Genomic DNA, 17,613 nt, shown 5'->3' with positions numbered 1-17,613 from the left:
GAAGAAGAAAGGAGGGCGCAACTCCAGTAGGAAAAGAAACTTAAAAAGAAATAAAATGTTTTACTCATTTACACAAATACACACACTGAAGTCCACCCTGGGAGCTGGTAAAACAATTCCAATCTCAGACCCGTCAGTTTTCCGGGGTCCTCTGAGCCTGGGCTTCCTGAAGAGCACGGCCCAAGGGCCCCACAGCCCAGATCCGGCAGCCCCCCACCTTCACTGAGGAGGCCCGGAGGCTCTGTTCCCGCTGCTCCTTAGAGACAGGGGAGCCAGCTGTGCAGAAACGGGCCTCGGCCCAGCTTGGGGCTGCTGGGGGAAGCTGTGTCTTCAAACTTTTGCCCCCAGTTGGGTCAGTAGAACCACCACTGTCCTCCCCTTCCACCTCCCAGCTCCACTTCGGAGGCTGAGGAAGCGGAGAGCTTTTCTAGGCAGATCTGGAGCCCTGGAGATGCAGTTCACAGTCTATGTTCTGGGGCGCTGGTGCAGTCAGCAGTCCAGTCTCCAGCCCGCAGGCGCGCACACTGGCGTGGACGGTGGGGGACCCCGCAGGCGTACACATTTGGGTGGCCCCTACCCCTATACCCCAGTTTTCTCTTTGATCCAGTCCCGAAACAGAGGGAGCCTCGTGTACACGCCCGGCTTGTTCCTCTGAGCGCAGCCGTCTCCCCAGCTCACCACACCGGCCTGGAAGATTCGCCCATCTGCCTCCACGCTGGACAGGGGTCCCCCAGAGTCACCCTGGACGGAGACAAGCCCTGCCGTGAGTCCCCAGTCCCGCCTCTCCCGGGGCCTACCTGCCACCCTCCTGCCCCGGGGCGCACCTGGCAGGAGTCCACGCCGCCACTGAGGAAGCCCACGCACATCATGCGTGGCGTGATCTGCTGCGGCAGGAGGCTCTCGCAGGTGGTCTGGTTGATGACACGGATCTCACCCTTCTGCAGGATCAGCGCGCCGGTGCCTGGGGAGAGGGCAGGACAGGGCTGGGAGCCGGGCTGCTTCGGGGGCAGCGTCATTCGAGGCGCTCCCCACGGGTCATTTGACTCGCAAAACTCTGGAACAGCCCAGATGCCCCGGGCTGACAAACGGGTAATCCGCGTCTACTCAGTGGGCTCTGGCATTAGCAGCCACCTAGAGAAAGCAGGGGCATGCTGAGCTCTGCCAGGCGAATTGAGAGGGAACAGACGCCGCCACAAGCAGGGGTGAGGAAACAAGCAGCAGAGAGGGAAGGTGCGGCAAATGCCCCCGGGGTTCTGTGAGGGCACTGGAGCTGTATGTCCTGTTCGTTTTCTTTCCTCTCCAAAGTCTACAAATGTTCAGCATATGCTATAGAGTGGATTTTTTCAATCTAGCCTTTGCCAACTAATGGCCTGCTTCCCTTCATATCCACCCCTCACGTGCCTTAAGCACCACTGGGCTTAAGGTGTTGCTATCTTCATTATGCGGATGAAGAAACAGGGTCAGAGTTTAAGCAACTCGCTCAGGGTTACTCAGGTAGTTAGGGGCAAAGCCAGCCTTCAGTCCTGAGCCCGGGCTGCAAATCCCATGCCCCTTTTACTAAAGGCCTCCATTCCGCCCTGGACAGCCTCATTCTGCCAGGCAGAGGGAGACTGGGCGGCCCCTCGCCCCACGGCTGGACACGCAGAGGAAACACAGCCTTGGAGGAAGGCCCCAGGCCCTCTGTGGAGCCCTGGGTCAGCCCGAAGCTCACCTCCATACTGGGTGTGTCCCCAGCCTGTGACCCAGATGGCCTTGCCGGCAGGGAAGACATGCGAGGCATCCGGCAGGCAGATGGGCCGCACCACGGAGCTGTACTCCACCGGTTTCTCCAGCTCCAGCAGCGCGATGTCGTAGTCGAAGGTGAAGTCGTTGAAGGAGGGGTGGGAGATGATGCGCTTCAGCCGGCGCTCCTGCACCTCGGGGGCGCTGCGCTGGCTCTGGTCGTGCAAGCCCAGGAAGGCCGTCCACTGCGTGGGGTCCGAGTACCTGGAAGGGGGAGCCGCTGTGAGACCGCGCGGTCACTCGGGTCTGTGCACAGGGCCCCGCAGCCCCGCGCGTTCCCAGAGGACTCCGCATGGACGAGGCACAGCAGCTGCTGAGAGAAGATGACGGTGCCAGCTCTTACTTGGTCTTGACCCTAAGCTAGAAACTACTAAGTGCCTCCCGCTGCAGTAAGAAACTGCTCTTAAACTCTCTACCCCCCTCCTTGAATACATTTTTAATCTGATGACCAAAAATTAGGTATCTTATGAACCTGCTCTTTCACAGGAGGAATAACAGAAAAATCAACCCAAATGATTTTTCTTTTTTCTTGTTGTTGTTGTTGTTGTTGTTGTTGTTGTTGTTGAGACAGTCTTGCTCAGTCGCCCAGGCTGGAGTGCAGTGGCGCAGTCTCAGCTCACTGCAACCTCTGCCTCCCAGATTCAAGTGATTCTCCTGCCTCAGCCTCCTGAGTATCTGGGATTACAGGTGCACACCACGTCTGGCTAATTTTTATATTTTTAGTAGAGACGGGGTTTCACCATGTTGGTCAGGCTGGTCTCGAACTCCTGACCTCGTGATCTGCCCCCCCCCCCCCCGGCCTCCCAAAGTGCTGGGATTACAGGTGTGAGCCACCATGCCCCGCCCAAATAAATTTTTAATGTAGTGGTATATAACCTAAGACCAAAATGAATTGAAAAATATGTTGTGTTGTATCTACTAAGTTTCTTGTTGGCTATGGAATAGGTTTAGCGATTCTGAAGCTGTTCCATGTGCACTGCAGAGCGGGCGCTCACCCTAGTGTGGGGAAAGGGAGGCACAAATGTGGAATGGGATCAGAGGTATCAGGAAAGGCTCATTATTTTTACTTTATTTTATTATTATTTTGTGAGATGGAGTCTCACTCTGTCACCCAGGCTGGAGTGCAGAGGCGTGATCTCAGTTCACTGTAACCTGCACCTCCCAGGTTCAAACGATTTTCTGGCCTCAGCCTCCCAAGTAGCTGGGACTACAGGATGCGCAGCCACGCCTGGCTAATTTTTGTATTTTTAATGGAAACAGGGTTTCGCCATGTTGGCCAAGCTGGTCTCGTACTCCTGACCTCAAACAACCAGCCCGCCTCAGCCTCCCAAAGTGCTGGAATTACAGGCATAAGCCACCATGCCCACTGGCTCACAATTCTTAAAAACTGGTCTAAAACCAGTGCTGTCTCTAGCAGCACCCAGAACTTAGTGTCTAAATATCCTTCTCTATTGAAAGGAACAAGGGCTCCTTGGAAAAATGGCTGATTTCAGATCTGGGTCTTAATGGAAAGCATAAAGCAAACCTAGAACATTTTGTTTCTGCAGGAAGCAATCAAGCACTCAAACACCAATGTGGTCCGTCTGACAAAGCTGGTTAAAATGAGGACAATAAGAACCCTGAAATAAATGGTGACAGGGTGACACTACTACACAGGCGGAATAATAAAAATGGGTGGGATAATCCATCGGTCCACCCTGAGTCTAAAAAGTAATTTCAAAAGAGTTTATAAAGGGACAAAGGAAAGCTATTATTTACAGAGAAAAAGCAGCCTCTGGCCAGGTGTGGTGGCTTACTCCTGTAATCCCAGCACTTTGGGAGGCCGAAGCGGGTGGATTACCTGAGATCAGGAGTTCGAGACCAGCCTGGCCAGCATGGTGAAACCCCGCCTCTACTAAAAACACAAAAATTAGCTGGGCATGATGGTGGCCGCCTGTAATCCCAGCTACTCAGGAGGCTGAGGCAGGAGAATCGTTTGAACCCAGGAGGTGGAGGTTGCAGTGAGCCGAGACGGCACCACTGAACTCCAGCCTGGGCAGCAAAGTGAGACTCCACCTCAAAAAAGAAAAGAAAAAGGAAAGAAGGGAGGAAGGGAGGAAGGAAGGAAGGAAGGGAGGGAGGGAGGGAGGGAAGGAGGGAGGGAGGGAGAGAGAGAGAGAGGGAGGGAGGGAGGGAGGGAGGGAGGGAGAGAGAAAGAGAGAAAGAGAGAGAGAAAGAAAAAGTGATCAGCTCCTAAATGCTGAAGAAACAGTACAATAAGGAACCACATTCTCACCTACCACAGTAATAATCAACAAATGTGAGAATTACCAACGGACACTGAGACGCTAGGTAAAATACGGCTGGAGAACGAGACACTCACGCTGATTCAAAGAATCACCTGTGATGGTGTATTCACAGCCAAGGTGGAAGGCCCTTTATGATGGCAAAATCTGCTGGGCTCCCCGAGCCAGGTGCTCAGGCTCCTCTCCCAATCAGCCGCTGTCACGGGGGATCATGCTCTCCCTGAGAAGTGTACAGCACCACCCATGCACTGCTTCCTAACCCAGCCACGAAAACAGAGTGGGGAAAACCCAAATTGCGAGGCATCCTGTAAGATAACTGGCCCGAACTTTTCAACAATGTCAATGCCATAAAAAAACAAAAAATAAAAGGCATAGAGAAACTGTTATTGATTAAAATGAGATTAAAGAAACCTAATGACTAAATACAAGGCATGACCCTTGACTGCATCCTAGAACTTTTTTAAAAAAGCTCCGAAGAAGGCCGGGCGCGGTGGCTCACGCCTGTAATCCCAGCACTTTGGGAGCTCCAAGTGAGAGGAGCACAAGGCCAGGAGTTCGAGACCAGCCTGGCCAACATGGTGAAACCCCATCTCTACTAAAAATACAAAAATTAGCCGGGCGTGGTGGCAGGTGCCTGTAATCCCAGTTACTCAGGAGGCTGAGGCAGGAGAATCACCTGAACCCGGGAGGCGGCGGTTGCAGTGAGCTTGGATTGCACCACTGCACTCCAGACTGGGCGATAGAGTATGTCTCAAACAAACAAACAAACAAAACTTCTAAAGAAGAACACGATGGACATGATTGGAGGACATTTACGATGCGTACATCAGCTCCCAGCACAAAGCAATGCCGCCATTTCTCAGTGTGGGACAGCGTCCTCGTTCTTGGAGACACAGGCCGAGGCACCTGGTGGGAAGCCTCACAATGGCTGCCCCCAACTGGGAAATGGCTCAGAAAAATACACTCGGGTGCAAACAGAGAGAAAGCAAATGTGATTAACTCAATCACTGAATGTAGATCAGAGGTATAAGAGTGTTGCCTGTATGGCCAGGTGCGGTGGCTCACGCCTGTAATCCCAGCACTTTGGGAGGCCGAGGCAGGGGAATCATGAGGTCAGAAGTTCGAGACCAGCGTGGCCAGCATGGTGAAACCCTGTCTCCACCAAAAATACAAACAATTAGCCAGGTGTGGTGGCACACACCTGTAGTCCCGGCTACTCCGGAGACTGAGGCAGGAAAATTGCTTGAACCCAGGAGATGGAGGTTGCAGTGAGCTAGGATCACCCCACTGCACTCCAGCCTGGGGATAGAGCGAGACTCTGTCTCAAAAAAAAAAAAAAAGTGTTCACTGTACTAGTCCTTTTTTTCATTCATTGTATTTACAACATTTTTGTAGGTTTGAAAAATTTCAAAATAAAGCATTGGAAAAATACATATCTAAAATAGAAAATGTATGTGACAAGAGAAAGGCATGAACACCCGCTTCATTTTCCCTCACCTCTCAGGAAAGTCAAAAGGTTACTGAACCACCCAGCCAGGGCACCTCCCCGACCCTGGAGCACTAAACCGAGCCTCTGCCTCCACATCTCTCCCCATGCCTGCCTGAGCCCTGGTCCACTCTCGCTGCCCCGGCGTCCATCCCCTTCTGGCCTTCCTTTCTTTTTTTTTGAGATGGAGTCTTACTCTGTTGTCCAGGCTGGAGTGTAGTGGCATGATCTTGGCTCACTGCAACCTCCACCTCCCAGGCTCAAGTGATTCTCCCGCCTCAACTGCCCCCAAGTAGCTGGGACTACAGGCACCTGCCACCATGCCTGGCTAATTTTTGTATTTTGAGTAGAAATGGGGTTTCACCATGTTGGTCAGGCTAGTCTCGAACTCCTGACCTCAGGTGATCCGCCCGCCTTGGCTTCCCAAAGTGCTGGGATTATAGGCGTGAGCCACTGTGCCCGGCCCCATTCTGGCCTTTTTTACAGCCAACTCCCTACAGAATCGCAGGCCTAGGCCGAAGCTCAGTTTTCCAACCTGGGCTATACCCGATCTCGCTTCACTGTAATCTGTTGCCACCAGAAAATGACTTCCCAAAAGCTGCTTTTGTGAGATCCTTTTTGTCCCATTCCACAGCCTCAAAGGATTCCCAAGAGCTGCCAGGTGAGGCCTTGGGACCCACCCAGGCCTTCTGCGTTCACCGTTAATTGACCTGACCTTTCTGATGGCTTCCCAGCCTGCTCACATCCAGCCACATACTCACCCCTGCATCAACTCATTCACTCAACAATCCCTGGGCATCTGAGATGTAATCTATGACCCAGTCTTCAGGTTCACCATGTACACAGGGAGAGAGATGAAAACCACCGATTACAACATGACACGAAGGGTTCCACAGAGGACTGGGTAGAAAGCTGTGGAAGAGGATGGGCTGGGAGTCCGGAAATGAAGTGAGTTATGAACCAAGCCATCATATAGGCCTGGCCAGCTATGGCCTGAAGCAGTGGAGAATGCCACAAGTTTAAGGAGAACAAAGGTAGCCGGGCACAGTGGCTCACACCTGTAATCCCAGCACTTTGGGAGGCCAAGGCAGGCAGATCACCTGCGGTCAGGATTTCAAGACTAGCTTGGCTAACATGGTGAAACCCCGTTTCTACTAAAAGTACAAAAAATTAGCCAAGCGTAGTGGTGCATGCCTGTAATCCCAGCTACTCAGGAGGGTGAGGCAGGAGACTCGCTTGAACCAGGGAGGCAGAGGTTGCAGTGAGAGGAGATCACACCATTGCACTCCAGCTTGCGCAACAAAAGTGAAATTCACTCTCAAAAAAAAAAAAAAGAGAGCAAAGCATGTTCAGGAAGCCCTCACACTGAGCATGGGGAAGGCGTGAGGACCGCACTGGAGACTGAGGCAGGATGGACGGGCAGGGGCCAGATAACATGGCCATGTCGGTCATGAAGGAATTCCTGCTTTGTACTGCAAGCCGTGGCGGGCGTTGAGCAACAGATTGGGGTGACCAGATTTTGGGAAGATCACTCCGGGCTCGAGTGGTGCAGACAGTCCTGAGAGGAAAGGAAGTGGATGGGGAGAGGTGCTGCAGCTGCCCAGGCTACAGTGAGCTGGGACGAGCAAGATGGTGGCAGTGCAAATAGAAGAGAGTAGAAATGTTTCAGGAATGCCCAGGAGACAAGGATGTAGCTGAAAGGTTATCATGGGATTGGGGAGAGGGGAGAGCCATCCTCGTCCCTCTGGCTCAATTCCTCATGATCCCAATACCCAGCATGGACACCCCCATCCAGCTCTTTGCCCTGTGCCTGCAGGTTTCCACCTCCCTCCTCCAAGCCCTCCCTGTTCACCCGGCAACCTCAGCTCAAGACCCCGCTTTCATGAAGCCCTCTCTGCAAACTCAGCCAATTGGTAAGTCTGACAGTATTTGATTATATCAGCAGACTCAGCCTCTAATGTTTAAGGCATGCACATCTACCAGTAGCTGAGAGACTGCTTGTGAAGATGCAGCCACTGCTATCCCCCATGGTGACCCCAGGGGCTGGAGTGCAGTTGGGAATCGCGAGTGCTCAGGTAGAACTTCTGATGTCCCAAACACTCTTCTCGATGTTGACACAGTAAGTTGTTTTATCCCTGAAACAGCCCTGCAAGGTAGGGTCACCCTTTTTAAGATGAGGACTCGCACAGAGAGGGCAACTTGCCAAAGATCATACAGCTAATACGTTGTAGACCACAGCTGGAACCTAGGCAGCCTGTGCAGTTAACCGCAACGTGATGCCGCCTCCCGGCAGTGCCCGATGAATGCATGACGACTTAGCCCTGTGCTCAGGGTCCCTTGATACCAGGCCTCTGCACACCTCACACCTCCCTGCCTCTGCATACGACATTCCCTTTGTCTGGAAGGTCTGAGCCACCTGGTCCAGCTGACAAACACCCTCACCTTCAACCTCAGTTCAGACACCCATGTTGAGTGTTCCCAACAGTCGCCCTCCCCAGTCCCTCAGGCATATAGGTTTAAAATTCTAAACTCCACATGCTGGGCCCAAGGGAGCCTGGACACAGCCCTGGCACAGCACTTACTGCACGAGTGTGTCATGTCCTACCCTCACAAGTCTGTGGCACACAATCTGCAGGGACCAAGTCCTATTCACGTTGGTCTCTCTAGTGTCAGTAATAACCACGGGTGTGGAATATTAATTGCACTACACATTGGCAGAAGCGTGACTGATGATCAACACAGGATGAAGGAGAAGGAAATGAGAAAGGAAGCAATGAAGCAAAGGAAAGGAGAAAGCAGTACAGGACAGCAGCGGTGTTCTTAGTATGCACCCAGCCATTTCCTAGCTCCACCTGCTGACGGGGCCTGGACATGACACCATGATGACAATGAACACACTAAGCAACTGGAACTTGGTCTCTAAATACCATCCCCAGTAAAGGCCTCCTTGGAGAAATGGCTGGTCCTAGGGCTGGGCTGGGGAAACACAAGATGAGCCTATTGTACCTCGTAGTGCCAGAAAGCAAGGACGTGGCTCAAAAAAGGAAAGAATGGGGCATGTCAAAGAGGCACAGAAGCCAACCTCAAAGAGCAGTGTTTGACCCAGGCACGGTGGCTCACATCTGTAATGCCAGCACTTTGGGAGGCCAAGATGGGAGGATCACTTCAGCCTAGGAGCTGGAGGCCAGGCTTAGCACTTAGCAAGGCTCTGTCTCTACAAAAATTTTAAACTAGCTGGGCATGGTGGCATATGCCTGTAGTCCCAGCTACTTGGGAGGCTGAGGCAGGAGGATTGCTCAAGCCCAGGGGTTCAAGACTGCAGCGAGCTATGATTTGCACCACTGAACTTCAGCCTGGGTGACACAGTGAGACTCTGACTCACATACACACACAGACACACACACAAAATTCTTAAGCTCACATTACTCCAAAAAAAAAAAAAAAAAAATCATCCCTGCTCTGGGTGAGGTTGGGTATGACAGAATGAGACAAGGGACAGTCTCAGGTTGGACAAAGCCACATGTCAAGCACCCAGTGAAGCTGGGGACCATGGAGCTGGGTCCACTCCCCACAGGCTCTTGCTGTCTGTCTCCATCACCCAAGCCCTGTGCACGTGTCTGAGCGCGCTCCATCTGTGCTGCAGGCCTCCCTCCTGCTGTGGGCCCCTCTCTCCTCCCTGCAAAGGGCAGCTGAGGGTTTGGGTCACCTGCTCGTGTCTGAGCGCGCTCCATCTGTGCTGCAGGCCTCCCTCCTGCTGTGGGCCCATCTCTCCTCCCTGCAAAGGGCAGCTGAGGGTTTGGGTCGCCTGCTCCTGGAGCTGTCTACCACGGAAAATCATGCAGCCAGCAGAAAGCGCATCCACTTCTCCCGAGGGTGGACTCTCCTGGAAGGCCCACCCCTGCGCCTGCCTCTTCAGAGCAAGCCAGGCCCTAAAACTCCTCCCTTCAGCCGATGGCCAGATGCCCAGAGAGGCTGGGAGCTAAGACACAAATAGCGCAGCCTGGGATGCCCACATGACCCTTCCAGGCCTCTCATCTGCCTGTGTGTCTGAGGCCATGACATGCTGAGCACCTACTATGTGCCAGGCACAGCGCAAAGTGACTCAGGTACAGCATCGTACTTAATTCTCACAACTCTAAGGGTGGGAACTGATACTGTCACCATCATCAGTGAAGATCCCAAGGCCTAGGAAGTTTGAATAACCTGCCCAGGGTCACCGGCAAGCCAGAGCTGGAGCATGAATCCAAAGCTCATGTTGGCCAATCCGAGGAGTCGTGCAGTGCAGACTCACCGGAGACCACACCCGTGCTCCAGTCTGGCTCTGCCACTTAACAGCTGTGCCGCTTCGAGCAAACATCTCTACTTCTCTGAACCTTACTTTCTGTACAATGACGATACAATCGACCTGCCTAACTTGCTGGGCGTCTTAGGAGAGGCACAGGGACAGCACTTGGCTGCCAGTGGGCACCGAATACAGTGAGTTTTTATTGTTACTGTTACTAAGCCCCGTCCTGGGATATCTGTTCATTTGGTTTGGACGCTTGTCCCCTCCAAATCTCATGTGGAAATGGGATCCCCAGTGTTGGAGGTGGGCCTGATGGGAGGTGTTTTGGTCACAGATCCCTCCTGAATGTTTTGGTGCCCTCCCGATGGTGATGGGTGAGTTCTGAGTTCACACGAGGCTGGCTGCTTAAGAGTCTGGGACCTCCTCCTGCTCTCTCTTGCTCCCGCTTTCGCCATGTGACGTGCCTGCTCCCCCTTCACCTTCTGCCACGGATGGAAGCTCCCTGTGACCCTCACCAGAAGCAGAGGCTGGCACCACGCTTCCTCTACAGCCTGCAGAACCAGGAGCCAAATAAACCTCTTTTCTTTATAAATGACCCAGTCTCAGGTATTTCTTTAGAGCAGCTCAAGAATGGACTAACACATGTGCTCACCCCTCCAATGCCCTTCCTTGGTGCCAACCCACCCTGGCATGACTCCCAGATGCAAGGGACCAGTAAGGAGGCTCCCTGCTGCCCACCCAGAGACCCACCTGAATCCTCTGTCATCGATGTAGCAGTGCGCGGCGGAGACCAGCCAGTTGGGAGAGATGAGGGAAGCACCGCAGACATGGCCCTGGCCCAGCGCGTGAAGGCTCACCTGCCAGGGCCACTCGCCCTCATCCGCATCTGTGCCCCCAACAACACGAGCCTGTCTCGTGAATGACCGCAGCCCACAGTCTGCAGAGGGGGGCAGAGAACCAGAGGACAGCAAGTCAAGGTGGGGACATCAAACCCCAAGGGGACATGCAGTGGGTGCCAGGAGACCCTGTGTGGGGAAGCCAGCTTTTGGCGTGCACAGCACTGCTGGAGTGGCCAGGGCATGAGGGACCCCCAAAACTATCTTTGAGCTTCACAGACTCCCTTCCACCATGCTCCTCCTCCTCCCCACTCCCAAATTCAAACTCGCATCTTCCCACCTCCCCCTCCCTCACAAATGCAGCGAGGGCTCCGGAGGCCGGCTGCTCAGCTTCACTTTGATTTGGGTGTCATCTGCCTGACTGGACGTCATTTGGGGCGTCACAGGAGAGGGGGCGGCGTGGAGCAGGGAGAAGCATCTTTGAATGCTGAGGGACACAGCTCTCAGAGGGACGAATGAACCACTGATGTGAGGTCACAGGATAGCTGCAGCTGTGCTCAAATCTAACCCGTGGCCAGCCCACGCTTCCGAAACACGGAGACTGCAAATCAAAGTATGGGCGGGCGAGGGTGAGACCCTGCCTTGGGCTTGGGTGAGCTGGGCTGCTCTTCTCCAGGCTACTCCCCTACAGCTGTGTCTACACAGCAGGGGCCAGCAATGCACTGCAGCCACGACCTCGCCGTGCTACGGAAGCCCTGAGATACTGGCTGTACGGGCCTTTCTCCAAGACCAGAGCCAGCCCGTGGGGTGGTGCCTTCATGACAACTGGCAGGGCTATCCTTTCCTCCAGGAGACGCAAGCACAGAGCTGCTAAGCGAGGGGCTGGCGGGACTGCGCCTCCAGGTGCGCCCTCAGGTGGGCACCTCACACAGTGAACGACCTGCACAACCGTACTCAGACGCCTCGCTCACCGCAGTCCTTCTCATCGGAGCCGTCGCTACAGTCCTTCTTCCCGTCACACTCAGGGTTGCCCTTGCTCAAGCAGAGCCCGTTGAGGCAGCGGTAGGTGTGTTTGGTACAAGTGACGACGTTCACTGTTCAAGGAGGAGGACACAGGGAGGGGATCAATTCCTCTGCAGCATCTGACCAGAAGCCAGAAACCACCCATGGCGCCTCATGGCCCCTGCACCTTACCCCCTCCCCCAGGCCTGCCCCACCCACGTCCACTGGCCTCTCAGCCCTGCTACAGGTTCTCCACCTTCCGGAAAATTCTCCCCCCTCCAGAGCCCTTGCTCATCACACTTCACCCACAGGTGGTCTGTGTTCATTAAACTCGGGGCATCCTGTGCGTGGGTGTGCTCAGGGCTGCCTCCTCCAGGGGCGAGGCCCCCAGCAGGAAGGTGGGCGGGGCGGGCCTCACCTTTGGTGCAGGAGGCCTCGTCGGACCCGTCCCCACAGTCGTCCTTCCCATCGCACTGCTGGCTCTTGGAGAGGCACTTCCCATTGGAACACCTGAAGGTCTGGGCGGGACAACCTGGAGAGGCACCGGGACTCAGCCACCAGGAGCCACCGGGAGCTGCCCCGCCCGCCTGCCCGCCCAGGCCGCCCCTCCCCAGCACTCACTGCACCCCTGCTCGTCGCTGTAGTCTCCGCAGTCGTTCACACTGTCGCAGACCCAGAATAGGGGCTTGCAGAACTTGTTCTTGCATGTGAACTGGTGGGTGGCGTCGCAACCTGGAGTGGGGTAAGGGGAGGGTCGGCTGTGAGGCCCCCATCACTCACTGCTTCCCCAGGACGCTCAGGTGATCAGAGCTTCCTGGGGACCACTTTCCGATCTGCAGAGAGACCCAAGTGGCCCTGCTCCACCAGCTACCAAGCTGACCTCAGCACTTCCGAGACACCCCACCACCTGCCCCACAGAGGCCAAGATCTCCATATGGCAGGGTGGGGAGGGAGGCCAGAGGTCTCTACACAGGGCCGAGAGCAAAATCTCCCACCACCTCCAGCCTTTCTGCCTCGGCAGTCAGCCAGCAGGGCCATGGGACGCAGGCAGGGCGGGGAAGGAGGGTGGGGAGACCGGGGCTCCCAGCTGGACTCACTGCAGTTGAGCTCATCGCTGTAGTCGGTGCAGTCGGCCCAGCCATCACAGCGCATCTCCTTCCGGATACACCGCCCCGTGCGGCACGTGAACTGCCCCGGGCACGCTGTGGGCACAAGCAGGCCTGAGGCCCCCAGCACCCACCCACCTCCCTCCACTGGCTCCCGGCTCCCTCCCTCGGGTCAACCTCCCAGCTACAAACACAGAGGAGCAGGGCGGGTGCTGTGGCCCAGGGCAGGGGTTGCCCAGGCCCACCAAGGTGTGACAAAGGGGTTCCTGCACCTGCAGCTAGTGTGGGAAGGGGGCTGACCACAGACCCCAACCTGAGCTGTCAGGGTCCCTCCCCACCACTGAGGATCGAAGCCCAGGAAGCCCCGGGTGCCCTGCAGAGAGGCCAGCTGGTCGCAGGCCCTGCCCTGCCCTGTGTGCTGGGCCTCCTGGGGACCCCGAGGGCCAGGCCCTGCCTGTGACACTCAGCAGGTCCCCGATGCATGCGATGTGTCCTGTCCAAATGCAGTGCGGCATCGCGCTTCCTTCACTCTAAACATTTTCCATATTTCAATGTTTCTGAAATCAGGAGGCATCTGACCACTTTGCAGATGACAAAGTCGTAAGGAGGCCATTGTCACCACCTCGGCACAGGTACAATTCAGTCACAGGTAAGTGTTTAGATCAAAGGTATTGGTTTATCTGAGTGTACTTTTGGCGATGAGCTAGGCCCTTGAATTTTACCTTAAATTTGGATTCCTAAGCATAGTTAAATGTCTTCCCAAGGTTATTCTATGATGCAGGGTTGAAATAAAAACACATTGTATATGTGGAAGAACCACTGCTCACACAGCCAACGGTACTTCCTAATGTGTCTCAAAATTACCCTATGAATCCTAACGGTGCTAACAGGCCACAGAGGCAAGCACAGATGATCAAAGTCACAGGAAGGTGGGCCTGAGGGACAGAGGGCGGGGGAGCTCCGATGAGGGGCGTCTCCAGCCGCAGGTACCTCATGCTGGGACTGTGACCCAGAAGGAAAGGGCACAGTGTGTGCCAGCGCTCACAGCCAGCCTGCTTTAATTAATGCATCAAAGGTAGCGTGTTTTCCTCGTAAAGGTACGGGAGGAGTGACATGCTCTTACATTCTCCAGCATCTTAGAATCAGCAAAGCATGATGCTAACGAGATGCAGGGTAGATAGAACATGCGGGGCAGGCTGCCCTCCTCCCCACAACGTTCACTCACGGTCACTGGAGTCGTAGGAGAGGTATTCAGCTAAGAACCCGGTGTCGGTGTAGGACTGATCCGAGTGGAAGCGAACTGTGATCTTGTTGCTGTTGCTGGTGACGACAAACTGGGACCTCTCTCCGCAGTACCTGGAGCGGAGGCGGGGCACAAGATGAGGAGGGACAGCTGGGAGCCGGGGGGCTGGTGGGACCCCTCCCCCTGCAGCATGGGCCAGGCAGCCCCCATACCCCCCGGGACTCACTTCTCCCCGTTGATCTCCACGTAGTCCTTGGGGCAGGTGCCCGTAGGCACGCCAGGCTCCAGCAGGTAGAAGAATTTGAAGCGCACCTTCACGTGCTGGTTGTTGGGTACCTGAGGGAAGAGAGGCTGCTGGGAATCTGCGGCTTCCCTCCCTCCTCCCTGAACCTGAGGATATCAAAGGGAGGCGGCTGCATGGACCAGGGAGAGATGGTATGCCTTCCATCAAGACAGGCTGGAAAGTTCTCCCAGCACTTTTTGTTTGTTTTCGCTTTTGTTTTGTTTTTGTTTTTTTTGAGATGGAGTCTCACTCTGTTGCCAGGCTGGCAACACTGCACTGCAACTTCCGCCTCCCGGGTTCAAGCAATTCTCCTGCCTCATCCTCCTGAGCCTCTGCGATTACAGGTACATGCCACAACGCCCAGATAACTTTTTTGTATTTTTAGTAGAGATGGGGTTTCACCATGTTGGTCAGGCTGGTCTCGAACTCCTGACCTCAGGTGATCTGCCTGCCTTGGCCTCCCAAAGTGCTGGGATTACAGGCGCCAGCCACTACACCCGGCCTCTTTTTTTTTTTTTTTTTTTTTCTGAGACGAAGTCTCGCTCTGTCGCCCAGGCTGGAGTGCAGTGGCAAGATCTCGGCTCACCACAACCTCTGGCTCCCAGGTTAAAGCGATTTTCCTGCCTCAGCCTCCCGAGCAGCTGGGATTACAGGCACAGGCCACCACACCCGGCTAATTGTTGTATTTTTAGTAGAGACAGGGTTTCACCATGTTGCCCAGGCTGGTCTCGAACTCCTAACTTCGTGATCCACTTGCCTGGCCTCCCAAAGTGCTGGGATTACAGGCATGAGCCACGGCGCCCGGCCCTCCTGACATTTTTAAAGAAAGGAAAAGGAGGCAGCTCTGGCTGGGATGTCGTGAGCGGCGCAGACAGGTGACTCTCTTCTCTCACACACCTTCTTTGATTTCTTCCTGATGGCACCTTTGAGACCCAGGCACTGTCACCCTCACTTCACCTAGGGACAAGCTGAGGCCCAGGGAGCTTCAGCAACTGCCCAGGTCGTTGTCACCTGACAAGGAGCTAGGATGAGTCTGGGTCTGCCTGACACTGCAGGGGAAGACCTGACCCCCAGACACATGGTCTCTTTGGGATTTGTTTATTTGTTTTTGCTGTTTTTGAGACAGGGTCTCACTGTTGCCCAGGCTGGAGTGCAATGGCACTGTCATAGCTCACGGTAGCCTTTAACTCCTGGCTTTAAATGATCCACCCACCTCGGCCTCCTGAGTAGCTGGGACCACAGGCATGCACCACCATGCCTGGCTAATTTTTGTATTTTTTCTTTTAAAGATGAGGTCTCACTATGTTGTCCAGGCTCATCTTAAATTCCTAGCCTCAAGTGATCCTCCCGTCTTGGTCTCCCAAAGTGCTGGGATTACAGGTGAGAGTCACCACATTTGGCTGCCTCTTTGGGGTTAAAAAAGGATCTCCCTTCCCTTTCTTCTGTCTTCCTCATTTGCCATCAACCTCTCTCTCACACACACACACGCACACACATGTACACATATGCCACACACACACGCACACACATGTACACATATGCAAACACATGCACACACATGTACGCACACACACACACAGGGAGACATACACATGTGCATATACATGCTCATGCGCACACACACACGTTCACATACCCCATAGTTCCTACCTCAATGTTCCATGTGCAGTCAATGTTGGGTGGGTAGTGGCCCGGGTAGTAGGGGCTGTTGAATGTCCCCTGGGCTTTACGTAAGTGGCCTCCACACCCTGAGAGGAAAGGTGGGAGAAAGCAAGAGGATCAGGAACCTGCCCGGCCAAGCAGGCAGGCGAGGACTCTGCAGCCTGAGGCCTGGAGCTGCCTCCTGGACTCCCGGATGCTGCACAGCAAGTGCACAGCCAGGAAGGCCGGGTGTCAGGTGCTGAAGCTTCAGGAGGGCTCCTGACCCAGGCGGTCGGCCAGATGCCTTTGGCTCAAGCTTCAGCCTCTGCTGCTGACCTAGGCCAGCTCCCCAGCCACAGGGTCCAGCCTGTGGCCTCCTAAGCTCGGTCACCCCCACTAAGGCCTTCCCCTTCTCCGCGGCCCGCGGGCAGTTCTGCCCTGCCCTGCCCTTCCTTACTGCTCATCTTAGGCAGCTGGAAGAAGGTGGCCTCAAAGCCGGGATGCCGCCGCTCAGTGTTGGTTATCAGCGTGACGAGCAGGACGTTCTGGGAGGAGAGGAAGGTCAGGTTGTAGGAGGGAGGGTAGGTACCACACAACCTGTGGGGGCAGAGGGTGGGCATTAGGAAGAGCCGGCAGAACCAAGCTTCTCACACACCCAAACCAGGCTCCCAGGCAGAGGTGCCCGAGGACCCCATCCCTAACTCTGGTCCCATCCACAGAGGGCTAAGAATGGAGTCAAAAAGACCTTCATTCAGGTAAGTCCCTCCCCCACACAATCACTGATGGAAGGAGTTAGTGATAAACGGTTCACCTTTGTTTAAAAGAGCAACACCCAGCCGGGCGCAGTGGCCCACACCTGGAGGCCGAGGTGGGTGGATCACCTGGGGTCAGGAGATCAAGACCATCCTGGCCAACATGGTGAAACCCCGTCTCTACTAAAAATACAAAAATTAGCCAGGTGTCGTGGCGCACGCCTGTAATCCCAGCTCCTCGCGAGACTGAGGCAGAAGAATCGCCGGAACCCAGGAGGCGGAGGTTGCAATGAGCCAAGACAGCACCACTGCACTCCAGCCTGGGTGACAGAGCGAGACTCCATCTCGGGAAAAAAAAAAAAAAAAAAAGCAACACCCTAGACATGATACATGCCCACAACAGAGGATTTACTACATAAGCTGTGGGTTCAATCAGAACAATAGCAGTGGTAACAACCAACATTTATCAAGAACATGCCAAGGTTGGGCCTATAATCCCAGAATATTGGGAGGCCGCGAGGCAGGAGAATTCCTTGAGGCCAGGAGTTTCACACCAGCCTGGGTAACAGAGTGACACCTCATCTCCATCATCAAAAAAACTAGCTGGGCATGGTGGCATTTGCCTGTAGTCCCAGCTACTCAGGGGCGAGGCCAGAGCCTCAGGAGTTCAAGGTTACAGTGAGCTATGATTGTGCCACTGCACTCCAGCCTGGGCAACCAGGAGACTCAAAAAAAAAAAAAAAAGAGGAACATGCCTGGCATGGTTCTCGGTGCTCTTAAATCTGTTAACTCACAATCTTCATAACAGCTCTATGGAGTAGATACTGTTATCCCTATCTCAGAGGTGAGGAAACTGAGACACAGAGATTTTCAGTAACTTGCCCAACATCCCATGGTTAATAAGTGGCAGGC

The 17,613-nt window shown here is 54.6% G+C and overlaps 2 protein-coding genes across 5 annotated transcripts in view; one reads left to right on the top strand and one right to left on the bottom strand.

Annotated features, from left to right (window-relative positions):
• Nucleotides 1-10,530, top strand: part of LOC105476188 (zinc finger and BTB domain containing 44) — a 103,488-nt gene extending 92,958 nt beyond the window's left edge. Inside the window, exons 8-9 of one of the 3 annotated variants that reach the window (XM_071075831.1) lie at nucleotides 7,370-7,466; nucleotides 9,197-10,530. In XM_071075831.1, the coding sequence (XP_070931932.1) occupies nucleotides 7,370-7,466; nucleotides 9,197-9,246 (147 nt within the window). In that variant the 3' untranslated portion in view covers nucleotides 9,247-10,530. The remainder of the gene's footprint in view (nucleotides 1-7,369; nucleotides 7,467-9,196) is intronic. The other 2 variants (XM_071075832.1, XM_071075837.1) reach the window with 2 other exon arrangements.
• Nucleotides 41-17,613, bottom strand: part of LOC105476192 (ST14 transmembrane serine protease matriptase) — a 53,509-nt gene continuing 35,936 nt past the window's right edge. For both annotated transcript variants that reach the window (XM_011731883.2, XM_011731882.2), the window contains exons 8-19: nucleotides 16,407-16,546; nucleotides 15,959-16,056; nucleotides 14,252-14,361; nucleotides 14,008-14,138; nucleotides 12,774-12,878; nucleotides 12,298-12,408; nucleotides 12,095-12,208; nucleotides 11,646-11,768; nucleotides 10,589-10,775; nucleotides 1,712-1,986; nucleotides 825-961; nucleotides 41-741 (exon numbers count right to left, since the gene is read on the bottom strand). In XM_011731883.2, coding sequence (XP_011730185.2) covers nucleotides 580-741; nucleotides 825-961; nucleotides 1,712-1,986; nucleotides 10,589-10,775; nucleotides 11,646-11,768; nucleotides 12,095-12,208; nucleotides 12,298-12,408; nucleotides 12,774-12,878; nucleotides 14,008-14,138; nucleotides 14,252-14,361; nucleotides 15,959-16,056; nucleotides 16,407-16,546 — 1,693 coding nt within the window. In that variant the 3' untranslated portion in view covers nucleotides 41-579. The remainder of the gene's footprint in view (nucleotides 742-824; nucleotides 962-1,711; nucleotides 1,987-10,588; nucleotides 10,776-11,645; nucleotides 11,769-12,094; nucleotides 12,209-12,297; nucleotides 12,409-12,773; nucleotides 12,879-14,007; nucleotides 14,139-14,251; nucleotides 14,362-15,958; nucleotides 16,057-16,406; nucleotides 16,547-17,613) is intronic.

The sequence above is a fragment of the Macaca nemestrina genome, chromosome 12 (assembly GCF_043159975.1).
Source record: "Macaca nemestrina isolate mMacNem1 chromosome 12, mMacNem.hap1, whole genome shotgun sequence".
In the NCBI taxonomy this organism is placed as follows: Eukaryota; Metazoa; Chordata; class Mammalia; order Primates; family Cercopithecidae; genus Macaca; species Macaca nemestrina.
Note: the sequence above shows the minus strand (reverse complement) of the source record. Positions and strands in the feature narration are given on the sequence as shown.